The sequence below is a fragment of the Prionailurus viverrinus genome, chromosome B3, assembly GCF_022837055.1.
Source record: "Prionailurus viverrinus isolate Anna chromosome B3, UM_Priviv_1.0, whole genome shotgun sequence".
Classification (NCBI taxonomy): domain Eukaryota; kingdom Metazoa; phylum Chordata; class Mammalia; order Carnivora; family Felidae; genus Prionailurus; species Prionailurus viverrinus.
In genome coordinates, this window is record NC_062566.1 from 23,653,183 (window position 1) to 23,675,796 (window position 22,614).

The 22,614-nt window shown below is 41.0% G+C and overlaps 1 protein-coding gene across 3 annotated transcripts in view; it reads right to left on the reverse strand.

Annotated features, from left to right (window-relative positions):
* The window catches only part of CYFIP1 (cytoplasmic FMR1 interacting protein 1), a 133,564-nt gene that overhangs the window by 55,078 nt on the left and 55,872 nt on the right, over positions 1 to 22,614 (reverse strand). For 2 of the 3 annotated variants that reach the window (XM_047863279.1, XM_047863281.1), the window contains exons 10-16: positions 20,325 to 20,416; positions 17,082 to 17,199; positions 11,993 to 12,115; positions 10,748 to 10,873; positions 2,816 to 2,982; positions 1,636 to 1,783; positions 248 to 401 (exon numbers count right to left, since the gene is read on the reverse strand). In XM_047863279.1, the coding sequence (XP_047719235.1) occupies positions 248 to 401; positions 1,636 to 1,783; positions 2,816 to 2,982; positions 10,748 to 10,873; positions 11,993 to 12,115; positions 17,082 to 17,199; positions 20,325 to 20,416 (928 nt within the window). The remainder of the gene's footprint in view (positions 1 to 247; positions 402 to 1,635; positions 1,784 to 2,815; positions 2,983 to 10,747; positions 10,874 to 11,992; positions 12,116 to 17,081; positions 17,200 to 20,324; positions 20,417 to 22,614) is intronic. The other variant, XM_047863282.1, reaches the window with a different exon arrangement.

Here is a 22,614-nt window from a genome sequence, read left to right on the forward strand (position 1 = left end):
TTTGCATTCAGGTCACAGAGCCAGCTGCAGGCCCACGGCCCTCATCTTTCTAAGGGCCACGCCACATGGAAGGAGCCCTGCCAGCCGTGCATTTAAAGCGACAGGCAAGGAAATACCACGAAGGTTACAACATGGATCATCGTCTGGGTGTGTGAGGGACCACAGCAGGGATGGTCAGCAGAAGCATTCTAGACAGTGTTAGTGTTAGAACATGCTGGGCCAGACGCTGGTCAGCAGTAGCTCTTACCACTGAAATTAATCAAGTGAGTGTAGAAGAATGACTCTCGATGAAATTTTTCTATGTCCAATATGGTGGGCCCCTCAAGGCTACTTCTCAAGGTTTTCTTGGAACCACTTTTGTCTGCAATGAGGGACTCTAGCATGGTTCTCACCATGTAAAGCTGCATTATCCAAGGAAACATTTGTGGGGGAGAAAATATACATGGCACATTAGTTATACCAAACTCAGATAAACCACAAGAGAAAGACTACTGTGCTATGCCCTGACCAGAGCCAGGCTGCAGCAGTAAGCCTACCACTATGCCAGCTCCTCAAAGTGGGTCTGGGCGCCCATCTAAGTAGCCAAGTTGGTGCTGCCTGTGAGAAAGGACTTGTAACGGAGCAATTCACCTCCGTGCCATAATGTCAACAAGAAAAACAAATGATGTCTTACCACCAAAGGTTAAAAGAGGCGGATAGGTGTAGGACTGCCTCAGAAACGCGTTTACCACATGCAAGAGTCTTTCCATGCCCAAAGACTTGAGCTGCCTCAGCAGCTCGGCAGAGCTCAAGGACTCCGCCATGGTGCGCACCAGGTAGAGCTAGACATGGACAGATGGGGGGAGAGGTGGGAGAGAGCCGTTAGTCACAGGACACACACATCATAGGGTGGGGAGACACACATGGGAACAGAGGGTGGGAAGGGTGCATGCACACTGGACAGAATCAGGACAAGCATCTTCCTTGGGTGGGCCAAATGCTTTCCTCCCAGATATTTGAGAGGTTTCATTTACAGCCAACAATGTGTTTTGCTGGTAGTTCTCTGAAAGACTGGCAAGAAGGGATTATAAAAGCCCTCAACAGAAGAATGATGAGTTAAGAAGTACTACATCCCAAAATGGGAAGAGAAAAGCAGAAGGACATACTAAATCAGATATGAGAGTCAGAATAAGGCTGCTTTTGGGGAGCAGGGGGCTGAGCATGGCAGGAGAGAGAAGAGCAGTGGTGGCTTAAGACCAGGGATACAAAAAAGGTATATTCTTAAATTTCTAAAAGTTTTATCTTCAGAAACAATCATTATTAGGCCCAATGTAAAAATTATAACCATACATTTAAACACCTATCAGGAAACACAGCATAAATACGGACACATAGACTTTCATCCACATTTTTGTGATAGGAGTTGATGCAGTCAAATTAAGTTCTGCATGCAAATGATCAAATCCGAGAATCACAAGAATGCTCCAGATTCACTTGGGCAGGAAACCAAGGAGCAGAAAAGGCACAGGCAATACTTGATCATCTTGAGCAGAAGTGGTGATGTCATTTTACTCCCGGTCTTGCTTACCAACCCTCAGCTTTGGGTTAGCCCACTCAGGGGAACAGATAGAGCAGGGGAGCAGGGAGGATGAAAACCTGCGTGCTGGAGGGTCCCACGGCACGCCGGGGTACTTTGATGTCGAAGCCACTCTTGGGGTCCTTCTCGCCCCGCAGGGCTGGGTCATTGAAGGGCTCGTGCCCCGTCTCCCAGTCACACACGGTCTTCCTGATGGCCTGCAGAACACTAAACAGCCCCATCAAGTCATCAGTGAGGCATGGAGCACTTATAGCTTCAGGACTTTTACAATCACTGCATCTCCTCACCTAACACAGCTGGAAAACCAATTTTCACACCTGATTTCCTTTGGGGACAGTGTGGGATATGATAATGGACCAGTTCAAAGTGAAATTATCTTTGGATAGACTGTTTTCTCTGAGACATTAGTAGCCCCAGAAGATCTGACTTAGCTGCAGTTTGCATCAATTAGCCTGGCAGTGGTGTTTTATTTCCTGAACACTGTCATGCAAAGGGCAACAAGAGGACAGACCACAAACATCCACCTAGGGAGCTGAAACTCGACCTCCCTTGGCTGATTCCCTGATTTCTAAAGGAACATGTCACCAACACAACTGTGGGGACTGGGTCTATGTCTCGGACACATTTGAAACATGCTCCCATCCCACCATGTGGAGACCCCCCATAGGCACCACACTTGGCAGATGTACCTATCCTATCTCGTGGTGAAAATTCTAGTTAAAACCCAAGTTACTCTTAGACTATACATTTCCCATGTGGTTAGCTTCCTACTACAGCAAGCATGAGCAAAATGGGAAGACTCACAGTATAAAATTTTATTAATGCTAAAAATCATACCAAGCCAGGTGATAAACACATCAATTATAAAGCAAGAAAATGAAATCAATACACTTGTGAGCCCTTGTAAGCTTCATTGTACATAAATGTCTCTGAAAGACAACTTTAAAAGGCTAATATTAAGAGAAAACTAGCTCAGGATCGCTACAAGATGTCTGCAATATCTATGTATTTTTTGGCCAATTTGTAGGACAGGCCAAAAAGAACAGAAGCAAAAATACTTAAAGACAACACATTTTGAGATGGAAAATCTTAGAGGACATTTACCAGAAGGGATTTTGAAGGTTGAATATAAATGCATTGAGCATATTTATGAAAATGTAACTATACAGTTGTTTAAACTAAACTAATTCTACAGTTTTGGACTCCAAGCTCACAGGGAGGTATTACACTGAGGCTGACCTCTGGATGACATTCTTCTTCTTCTTGATGGCCTGCCTCAGTGGTTCCCGGAGGGTAACCTGGGAGAAGTCCTGAAGCGCAGCATAGACGGTGTGCCGGATGGCGTGGTTGAACACACTCTCCATCCTGCCCATTAGCACCTGCAGGCCTTTGATCATGGCAATCACCTGCAGGCGGACACATGAGTTTCAGTATGGTGGAGGATGATGGCTCCTTCTCAGGTGATGCCAAGTTGCACCTGGAAGCTGCCTCCCTCTCATGCATAGTACCTTTCCCTGGCCTCCTATGTTTCTGCTCTGAAGCTGCTACCCTGTAACTCTTCTCAGGAGCTCTGGCTCAGTAGCTGTCCCTATGCCTGGGTCTGACTCCATTAGACCATGAGTGCCTTGAGGGCAGGGATGGATCTGCTTCGCTTGACATGGAGCTAACAGAGAATTTGGTGACTGACTCAAAGCACTCCCAAATGCATAAAGGCACATGCCCTGTGAAGGACTTTAAAGGAAAAAGAACAAAAAAGATTCAGGAAAGCAAATATGTTATTAGCTGGAAAAGAAAAAAGAAGTTATAAGAGTTTATAGCCCAAATTCCACTTGTTAAACAGTAACAGCATGCTAAATTAATATGCATAAAAAGGCCTGGAAGAAACTACACTAAAATGCTTAAAGTTCATCTCTGTGGCAGCATCATATACTGCGCTTACTACATACTCTAGTGTTCTATTTGTTTGCTTTAGGGATCTATTTGATGGTTCTGTGTTGCTTTTCTAATGGTGGGGGGGATTTCTGCCAAAAAAAAGGCAAATGCCCCAATTCAAATTAAAACTGATTTCAAGGGGTGCCTGGGTGGCTCAGTTGGTTGAGCATCAGACTGGCTCAGGTTATCATCTTCTGCATAGGGCTCTGTGCTGATGGCTCAGAGCCCGGAGACTGCTTCGGATTCTGTGCGTCTTTCTCTCTCTGCCCCTCCCCTGCTCGCACTCTATCTCTCTCTGTCTCTCAAAAAATAAATAAAATATTAAAAAAATTTTTTTTAACTGAAATAAAATTCAAACCACTTTGAATGAAAATGAAAACACTACATATTAAAAATTTATGGTATGTGGGAAAAGTATGCTAAAAAGTAAAATTTTGAGCTTTAGAGGCATACATTAGAAAACAAAAATGTGTGAAAATAATAATAATCTAATATTCATCATAAATCTACAAAAAGAATAGCAAAATAACCCCCCCCAGAGCTAGAGGTAAATAAAAGAAAAAATTAACAAAACAGAAAACAAGCATATCACAGAAGGTGATCAATGAAGATAAAGCGGTTTAAAAAAATAAGTAAACAAATAATAGAATTGACAAATGTCCAGCCAAGACTAATCAAGAAAAATAGACAAGCCACAATTACCAGCATTAAGAAAGAAAAGGGGATGATTACTGATGGGGGAAACAAAGGCAAGAAGGAAATGGCAAATAAAATTAAAATTCCTTATAACCTGCAGCCATTGACAAATATAGAGTAAAATGTTTCTCTAGGAACTCCCTACAGTCTTAATGTTCATGCTTTGCTAAAGGGAAAAAACAACCTTAGCTTGATAAGAGCTAGGCCTCCAGGATCTTATGAGTCTTCTTTAGCACAGGAAAATCCTACTGGAAACTTCCTCTAGACTTTACATCCCCCCAACTCCCAAGTATGTAACTATTCTATCCTCAGGGTCCGGGACAGCTCTTCCTGCCCATGGGTCCTGTCCCGTGCTTTAATAAAATTACCTTTTTTGCATCAAGGATGATGCAAGAATTCTTTCTTGGCCATCAGCTCCGAACTCTACCATCACCCCAAAACACCTTATCAACTGTCACACAGTTTATAGGTATTAAGAGATTATGTGACTATATGACTATATCAACATAAGATAAACATACACATCAATGGAATAGAAATAGAAGTTCAGAAATTTACACATTTCTATCAATTTGCAGTCAACTGATTTTCTTTTTTTTTTTAAATTTTTTTTTTTCAACGTTTATTTATTTTGGGGACAGAAAGAGACAGAGCATGAACGGGGGAGAGGCAGACAGAGAGGGAGACACAGAATCGGAAACAGGCTCCAGGCTCCGAGCCATCAGCCCAGAGCCTGATGCGGGGCTCGAACTCACGGACCGCGAGATCGTGACCTGGCTGAAGTCGGACGCTTAACCGACTGCGCCACCCAGGCGCCCCTCAACTGATTTTCAATAAGAGTGTGGAAACAATTCAACAGGGAAATATTCCATTTTCAACAGTAGTGGGATAATTAGATATCCACATGCAAAACACTCCTACGCAGGAAAGGATAAACTCTGAGGACTGAGATAATCAAACCCTGCATATTCCCAAGAAAGCCCTGTTTTTAGGACTGGCCCTTCCTTGGCTAACTCCTAGGAACTGAGCTCTGAGCCTCCGAATATTCTGAAAAGAGTATTTGTGGCTACCTAAGGCTCTGGGCCACTGCAGTACCAGTGTGACTAGATAGTTTATACCAACAATGTAATTTATGGTAAACACCTATTTTTGCACTGGAGTCTGGAGTCTGAGCAGCTGAGGTCAATCATGCAGGCATGCTGCATGCCTACACTACTGACCTACATTATTGACATTATTAACCCCCTTTATTGAGGTTTTTTATTAAACCTGGACACTAAGATCTTGGGTAAGGTTCCCTAGCTGGCAACATTTTTCTCATGCTGCCATTCATCTTTGCTGGGAAAATAAAGTACATCCTGCACAACTGCACTAGTAGGGGATACCTAGAAGTTTGCATCTGGTTTCTCCTAGACTATGCCCAGGTGCCTTTTGCTGATTTAAATCTGTGTTGTTTTGATGAGGGATCATAAGGCAAGCTGAAGGCAAAGTACAGGCTAACAGCGGCCCCTGGACCCACCCAGGTGGAATATGTGTAATATTCCTCAGACACTCCTGGCTACCCAAGAACAAAGGAAAGGGGTTTAAGTGCTTGCCATGGTGATACGGGAAACAAAGGCAAATAAAAAATTAAATTCCCTTACTGCCTATAGCCCGTTGACGAGTCCTTGAAACTGGCAGAGTGACCTCCTTCTAGGAGCTCAGCTGCCTCAATGATGACACTTTGCTAGAGGCAAAAGAGAATCTTGGCTTAACATTATCCTGACCACCACCAGCCCACCCCCCATCCCCCCTCCCCCCGAACCTTTAAGTCTACTTTAACATATAAAAATTCCTTTGGAAACTTCCTTTATCTCAACTTCCCCAAGATATACACTGGTAATCAGACTCCAAGCCATGACCCCTGATATATATCGGAAGGGTCTCATGACTGAGGTTTTACTAAACAGTAATAAATGGTGTTTTCCTAACAGCAGCTAGCCCCTCAAGGTCCTGGAAACCTTGCTTCTAAAATTCCTTAGAGACTTACACTGTCCCTGCCCCCTTGCCAACCTGAGGGTATATAATCAGTTACCTGTCACAATCCCAATTCACCTCTTTCTGCCCAGGGGTCCTGTCCCTGTGCTTTAATAAAATCACCTTTTTACACCAAAGACATCTTGAAGAATTCTTTCTTGGCCATCAGCTCCGAACCCCCATCATCACCCCAAAACTTCATCACTTTCACTGTAATAAATTATAACTTTGAGTAGAACAGCTACTCAGTCCTGTGAGTCCTAGCAAATCAAGCCCAAGGGCAATTTTGGGAACCTCTAACACAGCCCCTACCTCACCATATTAAAAAACTAACTCAAAACGCATCACACATTTAAATGTAAGAAACAAGACTACAAAATTCTTATAAGAAAAATAGGAGTAAATCTTCATGACTTGGGTTGGGAAATGGTTTTGTAAATATAAAACCAAAAGCATAAGCAGCAAAAGAAAAAATAAGTAAACTGAACCTAATTGAAATTAAAGACTTTATGCTTCCCAAGACCCCATTAAGAAAGTCAAGGACAACCAAAGAACGGAAGAAAATGCAAATCATGTCTGATAAGGAACTCTTTAAAATATATAAAAAACTCAATAAGAAGATAAAAATCTAATTAAAAAATGGACAAAGGATCTGAATAGACATTTCTCCAAAGAAGATTTATAAACTGCCAACAAGCACATGAAAATATGCTCAGCATCATTAGTTGTTAGGAAAATGCAAATCAAAATCATAATGATAATGAGATATGCTTCTCATCCAGTAGGGTGGCCAGAACCAAAAAGACAGACAATTAACAAGTGTTAATAAGGATTCTAAGAAAGTAGAACCCTCATACACTATTTATAGGAGTATACAATAGTGGTGCCACTTGGGAAAACCATCTGGTAGTTTCTGAAAACGTTAAACACAGAGTTACCATATGACCCATCAATTCTACTCCTAGGTGTATCAAAATGAAAACATGAGTCCATACAAAAGCTAGTCCAGAAAAGCTAATAGCATTAATCGCAATAGTGAAAAAATAGAAACAACCAAAATATCCATCAGCTAATAAATAAATAAAATGTGATACATCCATACAATGGGATATTATTCAGCAATGAAAAGAATGAAATACTGATACATGTGTGAACCTTAAACACATTATGTTAAGTGACAGAAGTCAATCATAGTCAGCCACATATTGTATGATTTCATTTATATGAACTGTTCAGAATGAGCAAATCTACAGAGTCACAAAGCAGACTGGCTGCCTAAGGCAAAAGGGAGGGGAGAATTGGGTGACTGCTAATGGGTACAAAGTTTCTTTCTGACATAACAGAAATGTTCTAAATTTGATTGTGATTGCACAACTCTGTGAATATCTAAAAAAAAGCACTGAATGTTTATACTTCAAAACAGATGAATTGCATATGATGTAGAAAAAAAAAGTTGTTAACAAAATAAGAGGAGAATTTATTATGAAAAACTTTACGACAAATAGAAAATTTTAGGGGCAACTAGGTAGCTCAGTCAGTTAAGCGCCAACTTCGGCTCAGGTCATGATCTCACAGTTCAGGAGTTCGAGCCCCATGTCGGGCTCCATGTTGACAGCTCAGAGCCTGGAGCCTGCTTCGGTTTCTGTGACTCCCCCTCTCTCTGCCCTCCCCTGCTAGTATCCTGTCCCCCTGCCTCCTCTCAAAAATGAATAAATGTTAAAAATAACTTTAAAAAATATTTACAAAAAAATTAGAAAAATTTAAAAGATTCTTTGAAAACTCCCTGAAAATACGACTTACCATCCCTGAAAATACAACTTTCCAAAACTGATATAAAAAGAAATAGAAAATGTACATGGTAAAGAAACTGATCACCAAAAACCATCACATAAATGCTAGCAAACATTTAAGGAAGAATATGAACCTTACACAAACGACTACAGACAATACAGAAAGAAAGGAGCCCTCAATGAATTGTTTTATGAAGACAGCATCCAGAAAACTAGAATGGATGGTTATAAAGAAGTAATGTTACCCATTCCACAGGTGTGAGCTGAGCACAGACTTCCTTCCCTAAAGTACACCATAAAAAGGGGAGAACAGGGGTAAGAGGAAGGTGTAGGTAACTTCATAATAGAGAAACCTGATAATACTTCCTTGGCCAGGTGATCAAGGTCAACACCAACAGTGATGAGTTTGTTGACCACATGTACCTTTGATGTGATATGACTGAAATGGTGCTTTACCTCTGTGATCCTCTTTCCCCAAACCTATAACCCCAGGTTAATCAGATAATACCAATGGAGAAACATTCTACAAAATACCTGACCGGTCATTCAAAACAAAGGCAGTCTGAAAAACAACCCAGAGGAGCCTAAGGAGATATGACAACTGAATGTAATGTGGGATCTTAGACCAGAATTAAGACATTATGGAAAGACTAAGGAAATCTGAATAAAATATGGACTTTAGTTAATAATCATGTATCAATATGGGTTTATTAATTATAACAATACTAATATAAAATGTGAAAAATGGGTGTGGGGTATACAGGAACTTACTGTATAATCTTTGCAATTTTTCTGCAAAAATATTTTAAAAATATTTTAAAATAAAAGGTTTATTTTAAAAGGGATAGTAAAAGACAGTTTCACTCATCAAGTTTGATATAAAAATCCTAAGCCAAATATTAGCAAACTGTATCTAACAATATATAAAGAGGATAATCTATTATGACTGAGTTGAGTTTATACCAGGAATGCAAGGCTACATTAAACCTGGTCAAAACAAAACAAAAAAAACAAAAAGACAAACCAACCAGTGGGGGGGGGGGGGGGAGACCCTCACAATCAATATAAATTAACCACATTAACATATTAATGGAATGAAAGAGAAAAGTCACAGGAGTACCTCAGTGGATGCCAAGTGTTTAATAGAAGTAATATCAACTCATAATAAAATCTCTTAGCAAATAAGGAATTGAGCACAAGTTCCTTAAACTGATGATTGTTGGCATTAAGAAACCTGTAGCAAACACATTATACAGTGAAATGTTGAAAGCTTTCCCTTGGAGATGAGGAATGAGACAAAGCCTAGTGCCTCCTTTTTAACAAGTAGGGATCCTACCCAGTGTGACTTAAAAAACAAATAAAAATGGAAAATTGGGATAAATAAAACTGTCATCATTTTCAGATGATTATATAGGTAGAAAATCTAATGGATAATTTATTACAATTAATAAATGAGTTTAGACAAGTTAGTAGATATAAAGAAAAATACAAAAAATAATTTACATGTTAAATAGCAGTGACAAACATTTAGAAAAAATTTAAAATATACCATCTCATATCAAACACCTAGAAATAAAGCTAACAAAAGATGTGGAAGAGTTTTACAGATTATAAAAGAGAATCTAAATAAATGGAGGGATATATATCATGTTCATAAAAGACTCAATATTCTAAATTTATCAATTCTCCCCTAAAATGATCTATAGGTTTATTCATATATGCATAAAAAATTCCAACAGGTTTCACTGTGAGATATGAAAAAATGATTCTAAAATTTGTATGAAAATACAAAAGGCAAGAATAACCAAGGAACTCTTGAAGACAGAAAAGCTTGCTTTACCTGACACAGAATCAACTTACAGTAATTAAGAAGGAGGTGGTGTTAGAACAAGGATAGACCAATTAAAACAATGGATTAGGAAAGTGACCAGAATCACATCAATATCACACCCATATCGCTTGACTGACAACAAAGGTGGCAAGATGGAGCAATGGGGGCAGAAATGTTTTAAAAACTAATCTGGGGTGCGGGGGGAGGAGAGGGATGCCTGGCTGGCTCAGTTAGAAGAGGATGTACATGACTCTTGATCTCGGGGTTGTGAGTTTGAGCCCCACGTTGCGTGTAGAGATTACTTAAATAAATAAACTTAAAAATAAACTAACTTGGGGTGAACTTCAGATCTAAATGTGAAAGTCAGAATTATAAAACATCCAGAAGGCAGTAGAAGAGAATATCTTATGACCTTAGGGAATGCAAAGTTTTCTTAAACAAGACAAAAAACAGTCCAATTACAAAAGAAAAGAAACTCGATGGCACTGAAATTAAGAACTTCTGTTCATCAAAAGGCTCATGAAGACACTGCAGAGCTGAGGGAACACAGCCAACATATGTGAGAGCAAAGAACTTGGTGACAACATCTGGAAACACAGGGGGTCCTCTCAGACCACCAGGGTCCACATTTTGTTCCTCTTCTGCCCCCTCCCCCAAGATGTGTCCTACTCCCAGATACTTGTGAACAAACCCCTGATCTTCACAGGGAGCTATCAATACAGAAACCAGAAACTCACATCCTATTTTATTGTTCTGCTGACAACTACAACAGATACAAAGGGCTGTCCTATACAGAAGCAACAACATGAAACTATTCATTGAATTTTACTCAAGATTTTGCCTCTGCTTTGAATGGGAAGACAGTCTGAGGCCAGAGTCAAAGGAGGAAAAAAAAGCAAACCTCACCTCCACCAGGGCGAACTTCTCCTCACTAGTGTAGTTGTAGCGGGTGGCGCGCTCATACTCCTCAGCATTGTCTGGGCAGTCCTTGTTGGAGTACTTGTCCGTTGGGTGCACAAGTTTCCATGAATACTGGTGTGGTCAGAAAAGGGGGAGACATCCACACTGAATGTAAAATGCTTACCTTCTGGTCTGACTGACATGGCCATCACCAAAGTAACCAAAGGTTAGTCTTTTAATATTAGCTGCATCTGAAAATCACACACATGCATGCATGCTCACACATACACTATGCACACATACACATACACACGCACACACACGCACACACGCACACACACACACACACCAGAGTTCATCTCCATAAAACTGCAAAACATTCTAGCCATGTGACTTCAGGTTTAAGAAATATATCAGGTAAAATGTCCAGGATATTTTGTGTTGAATATCTAAAACTAGCCATTTCATCACCACTTCTTTTTAAAATCAGCTCTTAAAATGATCATGTGCTCATCTGATTTAATAATTTTCATCTAATCAAAGTAAACAAGAGGAGGGAAAATCTTCCAAAACTTACAGGTATCCAAATCTTCATATCACATCAGAAACTATTTTAGTAATGCTAAACAAAAGAAACCAATGGCTGGAACTCCACAGAGAAAGCGTTTTAAAAAAATGAGAATTAGGGGCACCTGGGTGGCTCAGTCAATTAAGACTGGCAATTAAGAATGGCTACCTAAATCTGACTCTTGATTGCTTAGGTCATGATCTCACAGTTCGTGAGATTGAGCCCTGCATTGGGCTCCACGCTGGGCATGGAACCTGCTTGGGATCCTCTTTCTCTCTCTCTTTCTCTCTCTCTCACTCTCTCCCCCTCTCTCTGCCCCTCCCTACCCTCTCTAAATAAATAAATAAATAAATAAATAAATAAATAATAAATTGCATGAGAATTAAAAATCATAATGGTACAAATTCTATCTAAATGTTTTAAAAGATAAAACTTTTTTTATAAACAGACAAAACATATTCTAAGCCATCTTAGAAACATTTAGACTGATATACATTTTTATTTCTAGGGTTAGAAATAAAAAGCCAATTCATTCTCGAACAAAGACTAAAGTTAATGCAGAAAAAATATCATTTAGTTAATTTCTTGATGGCCTTGGGAAGAAAAGCACTTGTAACCAACCAGGGGTAGATGTTCTTTCAGGTCTCTGCATTTCCAAATAGAAGCAAGCATAGAGTGCCTACCACTTCCATCACGTGAGCACTCCACTGAGACAGCAGCTGCAGGCCCTGAAGCGCCAGGTCAAAGAGTTTCCGGTACTCGGTATCTGTTTTCTGAGTCTCCTGGCGGCCCGACCCTGTGACAACCTAGAGCAGCACAGGAACATCAAGAAGTTGCCTTACATCTAGAAAAGTCACTTATGCATTTACCCCATGACCTATCAGACCCACTGGGAATCTACATTAAGGTGCATTTGCAAAACTACAAAATGATGTAGGCATATGAGCCTTTACCATGACAAAAGGCTGGCAACAGTAGAGCCCTGATAATGGACATTCTGCAGCTCTCAAAGAAGAGAATGTCTCTGCAGACTGTGCTGGAGGGATCTCTAGGACATGGTGTTAAGAGAACCATGTGCATAGTTATGCTTCTACTTAGCTAATAAAGGAAAACATGCACATTGTGTGTATTTGCTTATATAAAAAATGAAAACCTAGGGGCGCCTGGGTGGCGCAGTCGGTTAAGCGTCTGACTTCAGCCAGGTCACGATCTCGCGGTCCGTGAGTTCGAGCCCCGCGTCAGGCTCTGGGCTGATGGCTCGGAGCCTGGAGCCTGTTTCCGATTCTGTGTCTCCCTCTCTCTCTGCCCCTCCCCCGTTCATGCTCTGTCTCTCTCTGTCCCCAAAAAAATAAATAAAAACGTTGAAAAAAAAAAATTAAAAAAAAAAAAAAATGAAAACCTAAATTTCTTTTTTCTACTTTTTTAAAAGAGTTAAAAAAAATTTTTTTTAATGTTTTACTTTTGAAAGAGAGAGAGAGACAGAGCGTGAGCAGGGGAGGGGCAGACAGAGAGGGAGGCACAGAATCTGAAGCAGGCTCCAGGCTGTCAGCACAGAGCCTGGAACAGGGCTCAAACCCACGGACTGTGAGATCATGACCTGAGCCGAAGTCTAATGCTTAACTGACTGAGCCACCCAGGTGCTTCTGAAAACTCGTATTTAACAGTGGCTACCTAGGGGCGCCTGGGTGGTTCAGTTGGTTAAGCGTCGGACTTCAGCTCAGGTCCTGATCTCTCAATTTGTAAATTCGAACCCCGCATTGGGCTCTGTGCTGACAGCTCAAAGCCTGGAGCCTGCTTCTGACTCTGTGTCTCATTCTCCCTGCCCCTCCCCCACTTGTGCTCTCTGTCTCTCAAAAATAAATAAATGTAGAAAAAAAATTTAAGAATGGCTACCTAAAAGACAGGAAAGTGCAGGGTGGAGAGGAATATACCTTCTTTTGTACCTCTGACTTTGGAACCACATAAATATTTTATATAATTATGATATAAAATTAAATTAGGGGACAAAAGCAATCCTTAAAACTCAAAAGCAAAATGAAACAATGAATTAAAGTGCGTACTTGAATTGGGTGCATGACTGCACAGAGGAACTAGGTAGTGCAGGTATCTGACAATGAGCTTTTTTATTATAGTGTAAGTGCCTGGCATTAAGCTTTTGATTGCTGAGGCATCTATTTCAAAAACATCCATCTAGAATAAACACAGTACCAGCTACATAAGTAGATAAAGAGCCAGGTAGCCCAATCTATGAAGTTCCCCTTCTAGAAAGCTCTTGGTGACCTACATAACTCATCACTTGAGTGACCCACTTTACTGCCCTCATTCCTGCTCTTATGTTTGAAATTTGCCAATAAAGAGTAAACCAATGAAATCCTAGGTACCCTACACCCTGGTCTCTTAATAAAGACAGAGCTCGAGGTCCACACTCCGTTATCATTTCACTTTGTGGCCCCAGGCATGCCATGTGCCTTCCAGAACTCTGAGTACATATGCCTTTTTCCCCCAAAGTTCCCTGATGGTTGTTGCTGAGGTACATCTTGCAGTTGTAGTAAGAACCACAGGGCCTGTGCAGCCACAGTATTGGCTCTGCTGGGGGACATGTCTATGGAGACTGCCAAAGATAGGTGAGTCCCTCAGGTATCACTATCAGGAGGTTGAGACCAACAAAAACCACTTCAAGTGACTTTGAAAAACAATGAGAAAGAAAGAAAGAAAGAAAGAAAGAAAGAAAGAAAGAAAGAAAGAAAGAAAGAAGAAAGAAAGAAAGAAAGAAAGAAAGAAGTAAAACAATGATTTGTTCTCTAACCCTAGAGGGAGAAAATCTAAGGACAAAATTAACTACAAAAGAAATCTTAAAATACTTTTTAGTAATTATATTGTCATAATATATTATAACATTGCATATGACAATATACAATTATATTGTTTCTAGTAATTATATTGTTATTAGCAGTGCTGGTATTGCTATTTTAAGACTGGTAAGTGTATACTAAGATAAGACATCAAGTCAAAAAATGCTGTAGTCAAATTAAGAACCAGGATTTTCAGCATGAAAGGGAAAAAAAAAAAGAATCTGAAGTAGATTTACTTCAAAAGAGTATTCAAAAAAGCTTATTACCTTAGATGATGCTAGAGAATCAGTTATTTGAAAATGTGATATGCATAGTAAAGGAATCTAGCTCTGACCTGTCTCTCCTGAAGGAATCATACATGCAGAGCAAGAAGGAGTGAATAGAGTAGAGTACCATCAGGTTGCAGCCCTAATGAATTCATACATTTGGCAGTGAACAGTGGTTGTCTACAACCCAGGTGACACAGCCAGCACTCTAGCAGACTGCAGCGCAGCAAATTATGGGCCAGGTGGCCAGATGAAAGAGGAGTCTAATCAGGCTCCTGAATCTAAGAACCAACGCAGTGGAAGCACAGGGGACATGATGATGAAGGAGCAAAAGGCAAGCTGAAGGCAAAGCACAAGCTCACACCCCAGTGGGACATGTGTGACATTCTTCAGGCACTCCTAGCTGCCCAAGAACAAAGGAAGGGAAAAACAAAGGGTTAACTGATAGAGATCACAGTCATGTAGGACGAGTCTCCGTGAGTTTGCAACTGTCTCAATGATTTATAAGAAAAAAGGTAATCTCCGGAAACCTACAGACTGTTTCCTGGAGCCTTAACATTACCCTGCCCTCCAAAGGATAGAAAATCTTATGTAGGAGGATCAGCGTAGCTCAGTCAGTTAAACGTCCAACTCCTGATTTCAGTTCTGATCATGATTTTGTGGTTCATGAGATCAAGACCTGCGCCAGGCCCTACTCTGACAGCATAGAGCCTGCTTGGGCTTCTTTTTCTCTCTCTGCCCCTCCCCTGCTTGCATGTGCACACAACCTCTCTCTCTCTCTCTCTCTCTCTCTCTCTCTCTCTCTCTCTCTTTCTGCACCTACCCTGCTCACACACACACATACGTGTGCAATCTCTCAAAATAAATAAACTTAAAAAAAACCCAAAACATCTTATATAATTAGTCACTCCTCACAACCCTAGTGCAGCTCTTGCTGCCCATGGTTCCTGTCCCTGGGCTTTAATAAAACCACTTTTATGCACCAAAGACATTTCAAAAATTCATTCCTGGCTGTTGGCTCTGAACCCCAACACTTCAAACCATATCAATGGCAAATGACACCACAGGGAGTAAGAGACACACCAACCAACTATGGTGCACAAAACTTATTTGGATACTGAGGCAAACAAACTTGGAAAAATAAACCATCTGTGAGTCGATAGAAGACACTAAACAATGATTTTAATATTAAGGAATACTTGATTTTTTTTTAAGGTATGATAATGGTACTATAGCCATGTTTAAAAAGAGCCCTTATCTCTGTAAGACACATGGAAACCCAAAGGAGAGGGTGGTTGGAACCTCTGATCTATATACAGAGCAGAAGCACACGGGTATGGAGTTGCTTTGGGGGCAATAAATGTTCGAATATGGACTATCATGGTAGTTACACAATTCAGTGAATAAACTAAAAACTTTTGAATTGTACACTCTAAATGGGTGAATTGTATGGTATGTGGATTAAATATCCATAAATCTGTTTAAAAATAAACTGTGCAGGGGCACCTCGGTGGCACTCGGTAAGTGTCCAACTCTTGATCTCGGTTCAGGTCATGATCTCACAGTTCGTGGGTTCGAGCCCTGCATTGGGCTCTGTGCTGATGGTGTGAAGCCTGCTTGGATTCTGTCTCTCCATCTCTCTGCTCCTCCTTCGCTTGTGCTCTCTCTCTCTCTCTCTCTCAAAATAAATAAACTTTATTTAAAAAAAACAACAACTGTGCAGCATTCAAAGACAGATCTCTTTTTTCTTATTCAAACCGTTACTGTAATTATAAAGGTATGACAGCAGAAATCAGAGGAAAAATAGACAGGAACCATACATGCTATCAATTGCACCTATTTTTAGGGTAGAAATCAACTCTATATGTTGTCTGAGAGCTTTCCAAGAGTTTGGTTTACAATTCTATCAGCACAGCCTTCTTGAACACCCACCCCATCTCTATCCTGTGGGTTGTGCTGGTGGCTGCGAAGGAGTGAGATACTACCTTCTCTCTGGGGAGTTGGCCACCAGGAGTCTGCTTGGAATAAGCATGTGCTCTGAGCCATTTGGACTATCTTCTAGTCATTCTGGTTACATGATGGCTAGTGTTTGCTGGGTGAGAAACAGGGGAGCTCATTGCCCTGCAGTAGGTGGGGTCAACACAGAGTTACTCCCTCCAAATGTTAATGGTCCTCCTGAGAACCCTGAAGTACCACAGTCTCAAAAACCAGACCGGTGTATGTGGTCTCAAGTCCCCAAAGGGGACTCATAGGGTCTCATAGTCCCTCAAAGACTATGTGTAACACCCATACCACTGACTACTGCTTGTCCCTGACCTCGCTGCCCTGCCTGCTCAGATGTGAAAAATGACATTCCCACTGCTCCTCTGGACTCAGACCTCTCCACTCCTATCCACCCCACATACAGGCAGGGCTGGCCTGGAGGTATGCTTGGCAGATGGGAAAAATGTGACCAGCCCAAATAAGGACACAGAAAACCCAGCTGCAAAGCTGGAAGGAATTAAAAAGACCTATAGGTGAGACAGTGCTTCCTTCTACCCCCAACTCCAGGCCCTCCTCTGAGTGCACAGGACATGTCCTCCTATCCAGCCAGAGGCTCCTGCACAGCTGTGGCCTTAGGTACCAGCACAGGCAGGCATGGAAGATCCACTTACCTCACTATTGCTGTAGCGCGCCAACTCTGAGATAAAGCGCATGTGGTCCTCCCGGATCTGGATCATCTGCTCACAGATATTATACTGCGGGCTGCTGCTGGATGATGTGCATGTCCATCTGGCAGTGAAGGGAAAATGTATTACCTGAAAGGGTACCTGCATAAGACTTATACATCATAATGCTGGGTGGCCAGGGACATATGCACAGCAGGCACACAGGATGGCCTACTGGTCCTGCATGCTGCCAAGGAGAAAGAGGCTCAGAGAGAATATGAATTCTCAGCAAAGAAGTAGCCAGCCAGCCCCATCTCCCTGTGTTAGGGTCACTGTCCTATCTTCCAATACCTGCGTTTTGGAAAAGGAATCATAATTTCTCTTTAATCAGCCAACTACTTTCAAAAAGCTGAGAGGTGTTGCTGGATTTAGGATACTGCATCACCGTGCAAGGACCCTTGACACATACTGCAGATTTGGTGGGAACTAAGAATTCTTTATTACTCACTTGTGAAAACATAAGCTATAGTAGAAAACAAGTCAGCCAAAGACTCTGAAACAAAAGTTATCCTTATAGGGAGTTGAAAACTGACATTACTTGGAAGTTAGACAGTTGACTTATGTGCACAATACACCATTTTAGCAGCAAACAATTTAATGGGAAAGAAGTTTATTAAGAATTAAAAGTTGTTGGAGCTCTTAGGCAGAAAGTATGGGCCCTAGAGCTCTGACCTCTGCTCCCTCACACTCAGCACAGACACTCTCGCCATGTTTTTAACAAGCTGGTCCTCTTTGCTTGAAGGAAGGAATTCAGATTACCACTTTTCAAAATAATGGGGACACTGTCTCAAGCAGCAGTCCTTTCTTACTTTCTGATTCCACTATAAGATGATGCAATGATTATGTTCGCATCATCCAAGGTGGCTCCCTGAGTCTGCAATGAGTACATGAGGCCCAGGCCCTAGACCAGGCTCCACCCTCAATAAACCTGCCTCCCCTGCAGGCCCCAAAAAGCATATCCACCTAAAGCAAGGCCCTAGAGCCCAGAACCTGACTGCTGACATCACACACTCTGGCCACCCTTTCTGGACCCAGATGTCGGTGCAGGGCTAGTGGGTTGGGCTCTCAAAGCTCACTGCTACTTGCTCAGGCACCTCCCAAGGTGGCTGTTAAATGCCCACTAACACCAATTATATGCTATTGACTTATAATAAATCATATTAAAAAAATAGAAATAAGGGGCGCCTGGGTGGCTCAGTCGGTTAAGCGTCCGACTTCAGCTCAGGTCACGATCTTGCAGTCCGTGAGTTCGAGCCCCGCGTCGGCTCTGGGCTGATGGCTCAGAGCCTGGAGTCTGCTTCTGATTCTGTGTCTCCCTCTCTCTCTGCCCCTCCCCCATTCATGCTCTGTCTCTCTCTGTCTCAAAAATAAATAAAAACATTAAAAAAATTAAAAAAAAAATAGAAATAAGCGTGCAAAACTCATTGTTTCCTGATTGTCTTACTGGTTTTACCATTACCTCTCATCTAGAGCTCATCTGTGTGTGTTAGGGTAGAAGCACTGTGTAATGGCATGCTACTAGAGCTGAAACAAGTTGTTAGCCTCAAGTCAGTCATGGCGGGAGTATTTACACCATGTAAATCAGCACATGCTCCAGATCAGAGCTTGAATTAGTGCTGAAGCAGAAAGAGGTTTCAGTTTAATGAACGTAACTTAGAGAAGAATGAGAAGTCACCTAACTGGATGGTATATCAAATTTAATGGTAAATTTTATTAGGAAATAAGCTAGCACAGACCTCAACGAACTACAGTACAGACCAAACACAACCTGTGTTTATACGGCCCTAGAGCCATACAAAATGGTACTCACATTTCTATTATTTAAAAAAAGCAACAATAACAGAAAAGAAGAATATATGCCAGATACCACATGTGGCCTGCAAAGCCTTAAAGTATTTATAATTCAGCCTTTACAAAAAAAGATTGCCAACCTCTGAATAAGCAGATTGAGATGTAATTGATTTTTCAAAATCATGGCTATTTGCAATTGTGGGTTGGCTATGGATACACCTGTTTGGCAAGAGTCAACAAAGCATCCCGTGAAGACTCAACCAGCTATGTGGAATCTACAAAAAAAAAAAAAAAAGAGCATGGTGTGTTTTTTTTCTCATCTGTAATTGTGAGCTACAGACCCTTTCTTTATGCCAGGGGCTGGCCAACTCTCTCTGTACAAGGTCAGAAAGTAAATACTTCAGAATTTGTGAGCTACACTGTCACACAGCCATTGTCTTCTTTAAAAAAAAACAAAAACAAAAACAAAAACAAAAACCAGCCCTTTAAAAATGTAAAGGCCAGAGTGGCTCAGTCAGTTAAGCTTCAGACTTCTGCTCAGGTCATGATCTCGGGTCGTGAGTTCAAGCCTTGTCCACAAGCCCTGTCCCTGTCAAGCTCTCTGCTATCAGCGCAGAGCCCATCAGATCCTGTCTCCCTCTCTCTCTCTCAAAAATAAATAAACATTAAAAAAAAAAAATGTAAAGGCCATTCACAGCAACAGAGATCTTACAAAAATAGCCCTGGGCTGGATTTGGCTCTTCAGTGACAGTTTTATAAGCTCTGTAATATAAATGCAAACATCCCACTGCCCATCAGGGCTAGTTGTTAAGCATTTACCAGTGTGCAGCTTGTTTACACTTGGACATTCTCCGTGAGTTCTATCCAAAAGAACTCTCTGTGATGATGGAAAAGTTCTACACTTGATCTTAACCAAAAGGCCGAGAAGCGATTGATGATGGAAAAGTTCTATAGCTGTGCTAACATAGTAGCCACTACTAACATTTGAAACACAGATGTTCGATGGGGGATGGGAGGGAGGGGAGGGTGGGTGATGGGTATTGAGAAGGGCACCTGTTGGGATGAGCACCGGGTGTTGTATGGAAACCAATTTGACAATAAATTTCACATATTTAAAAAAAAATGAAATACAGATGTTCTAACCAAGAAAATAACCAAGAAAAAAAATTTCTTGGTTAAATTTCTTGGTTAAATTTCTCTAACGAAGAAAATAAATTGCATGTTTTAATAAATTTAAAAGTAGGCAGTCACAAGTGACAGGGCCTACCAGATGGGTTTTTGGTTTTGGTTCCAGATGATTAAAACTGTCAAAGGTGTTCTCTCTAGATAAATAAGTGTTATAAAACCACAATGAGAACACTGCAGAATGTTCTACTGGACAACTCACTCTCCTCCTACCGAGATTTATTCTCCTCATAGTGGGCACTGGTCTTGACGTATCTTGCCAGTTCTATTTGCATGTCCCCAAACAGTGGAACAACCTGGAGCTGCTATATTCAAAGAACAAAAAAAATAAGGTCATTATGTATGTTTACTCACCAAATACAATCAATGAATAATGGTAGTAATTACTATGGGCTGAATACTATCTCTGCACAAAATACAATTTAAGAACCAATATTCATAAAACCAATTCAAATATTACAATTAACCTACCTTGTTGCTAGATCCATGCTCATAAAAAAATATCAATTTGCATTTCTATCTATTAGTAACAAACAGAAAATTAAAATCTAAAGGGAAACAACTTGCAATAGCATCAAAAAAACTAAAATGTATATGAATAAATCTAACAAAATATGTTCAAGACCTCTAAACAAAAACACTACTAAAAATTCTAGAGAAAGTTTTAAAGTTCTAAGTAACTGGCGAAATATATCAAGTTAACGTTTTGGAAGACTTGGTACTTTTTACTCCCTAAACTGATCTATAAATTCAATGGAATCCCAAACAATATTCCAAGAAGAGGGCGCCTGGGTAGCTCAGTCAGTTGAGCACCGGACTTTGGCTCAGGTCATGATCTCATGGTCCGTGAGTTCAAGCTCTGCTTTGGGCTCCATGCTGACAGCTCAGAGCCTGGAGCCTGCTTGAGATTCTGTGTCTCCCTCTCTCTCTACCTTTCCCGTACCCATGCTCTCTCAAAAATAAATAAACATCAAAACAAAACAATATTCCAAGAAGAAAAATGGTTCATGGATAGTGCATATATGTGTTTGTGTATATGGAAATCAACAAGCCAATTCTAAAATTTATTTTGAAAGGTAAAGGGACAATATCCAAGATAATCTTGAAGAACGTAACTTGAAGTCTTCTTGATAAGCAGGTCTGTTCTACGGAAAACTATAGCAACTAAGACAGTGTTGCCCTGGAGCATGGAGAGCAGTGGAGGAGGACAGGAAACCTAAGACAGTATCACATATATATATAGACACCTGCTTTATGACCCAGGCAACAATGCACAGCAATGGGGGAAAAGATGGCCTTTACAGTAAATGGACGGAATCAACTGGATACCCATAAGGGGAAAAAAGAAAATCAAAAAATGTCAACACCCTTCTTCACACCATACACAGAGGCCAGATCCAGGAGGATTATAGATCTAGATGGAAAAAGAAATAGTGCTATTTCTAGAAGGTAACAAGAAGAAAATTCTCATAAGCCCGCTCTATATAAAGATTTCTTTTTTTTTTAATGTTTGTTTATTTAAAGAGACAGAGAGTAAGAAAACAAGTGGGCGGGGGGAGAGAGAGAGAGAGAGAGGGACAGAGAGAGGGAGAGAGAGGGAGTCCGAAGCAGGCTCCACACTGTCAGTGCAGAACTTGACATGGGGCCCGATCCCATGAGCTGTGAGACTATGACCTGAGCCAAAACCAAGAGTCAGATGCTTAATCAACTGAGCCACCCAGGCACCCCTACAAAGATTTCTTAAAGTAGATATTAAAGATTGATACATTAGATTACATTAAAATTAAAAACTGCTGTCCACCAAATGACACCTTTAAGAAAGTGAAAAGGAGTGGGGCGCCTGGGTGGCGCAGTCGGTTAAGCGTCCAACTTCAGCCAGGTCACGATCTTGTGGTCCGTGAGTTCGAGCCCCGTGTTAGGCTCTGGGCTGATGGCTCAGAGCCTGGAGCCTGTTTCTGATTCTGTGTCTCCCTCTCTCTCTGCCCCTCCCCCGTTCATGCTCTGTCTCTCTCTGTCCCAAAAAAATAAATAAATAAATAAATAAACGTTGGAAGAAAGTGAAAAGGAGAGCCACAAGCACAGAATGCATGTATTTTATAACACATGTATTCAACAAAGAACATGTACCCAGAATATATAAAGAACTATAAATCAAGGGGGGTGGGGGAGCGGGATAGGGAGCAAGAAACTTGAAGTGACACTTCACAAGAGAACACACAAAAGATGAAGAGTGTGAAGTTATCAGAGAAATATGAACTAAACCACAAGGAAATGTCAGCCAAAAATATCACAATGATGTACACCCTTTAGGATGCACTTCCTCAAAAAAGTGAGTGTCAAGTGTTGGCAAAGGATGTGGAGCAACAGGAAGGCTCATTCATAGCTGATGGGAATGCAAATCAGCATAGCCATGTGGGAAGTTGTTAGCCTACATCTAACACTGAAAATGTATATGCCTGTGGCCCCCAATTCTAGCCCTGAGCAAACACAAACATGCGCAGAT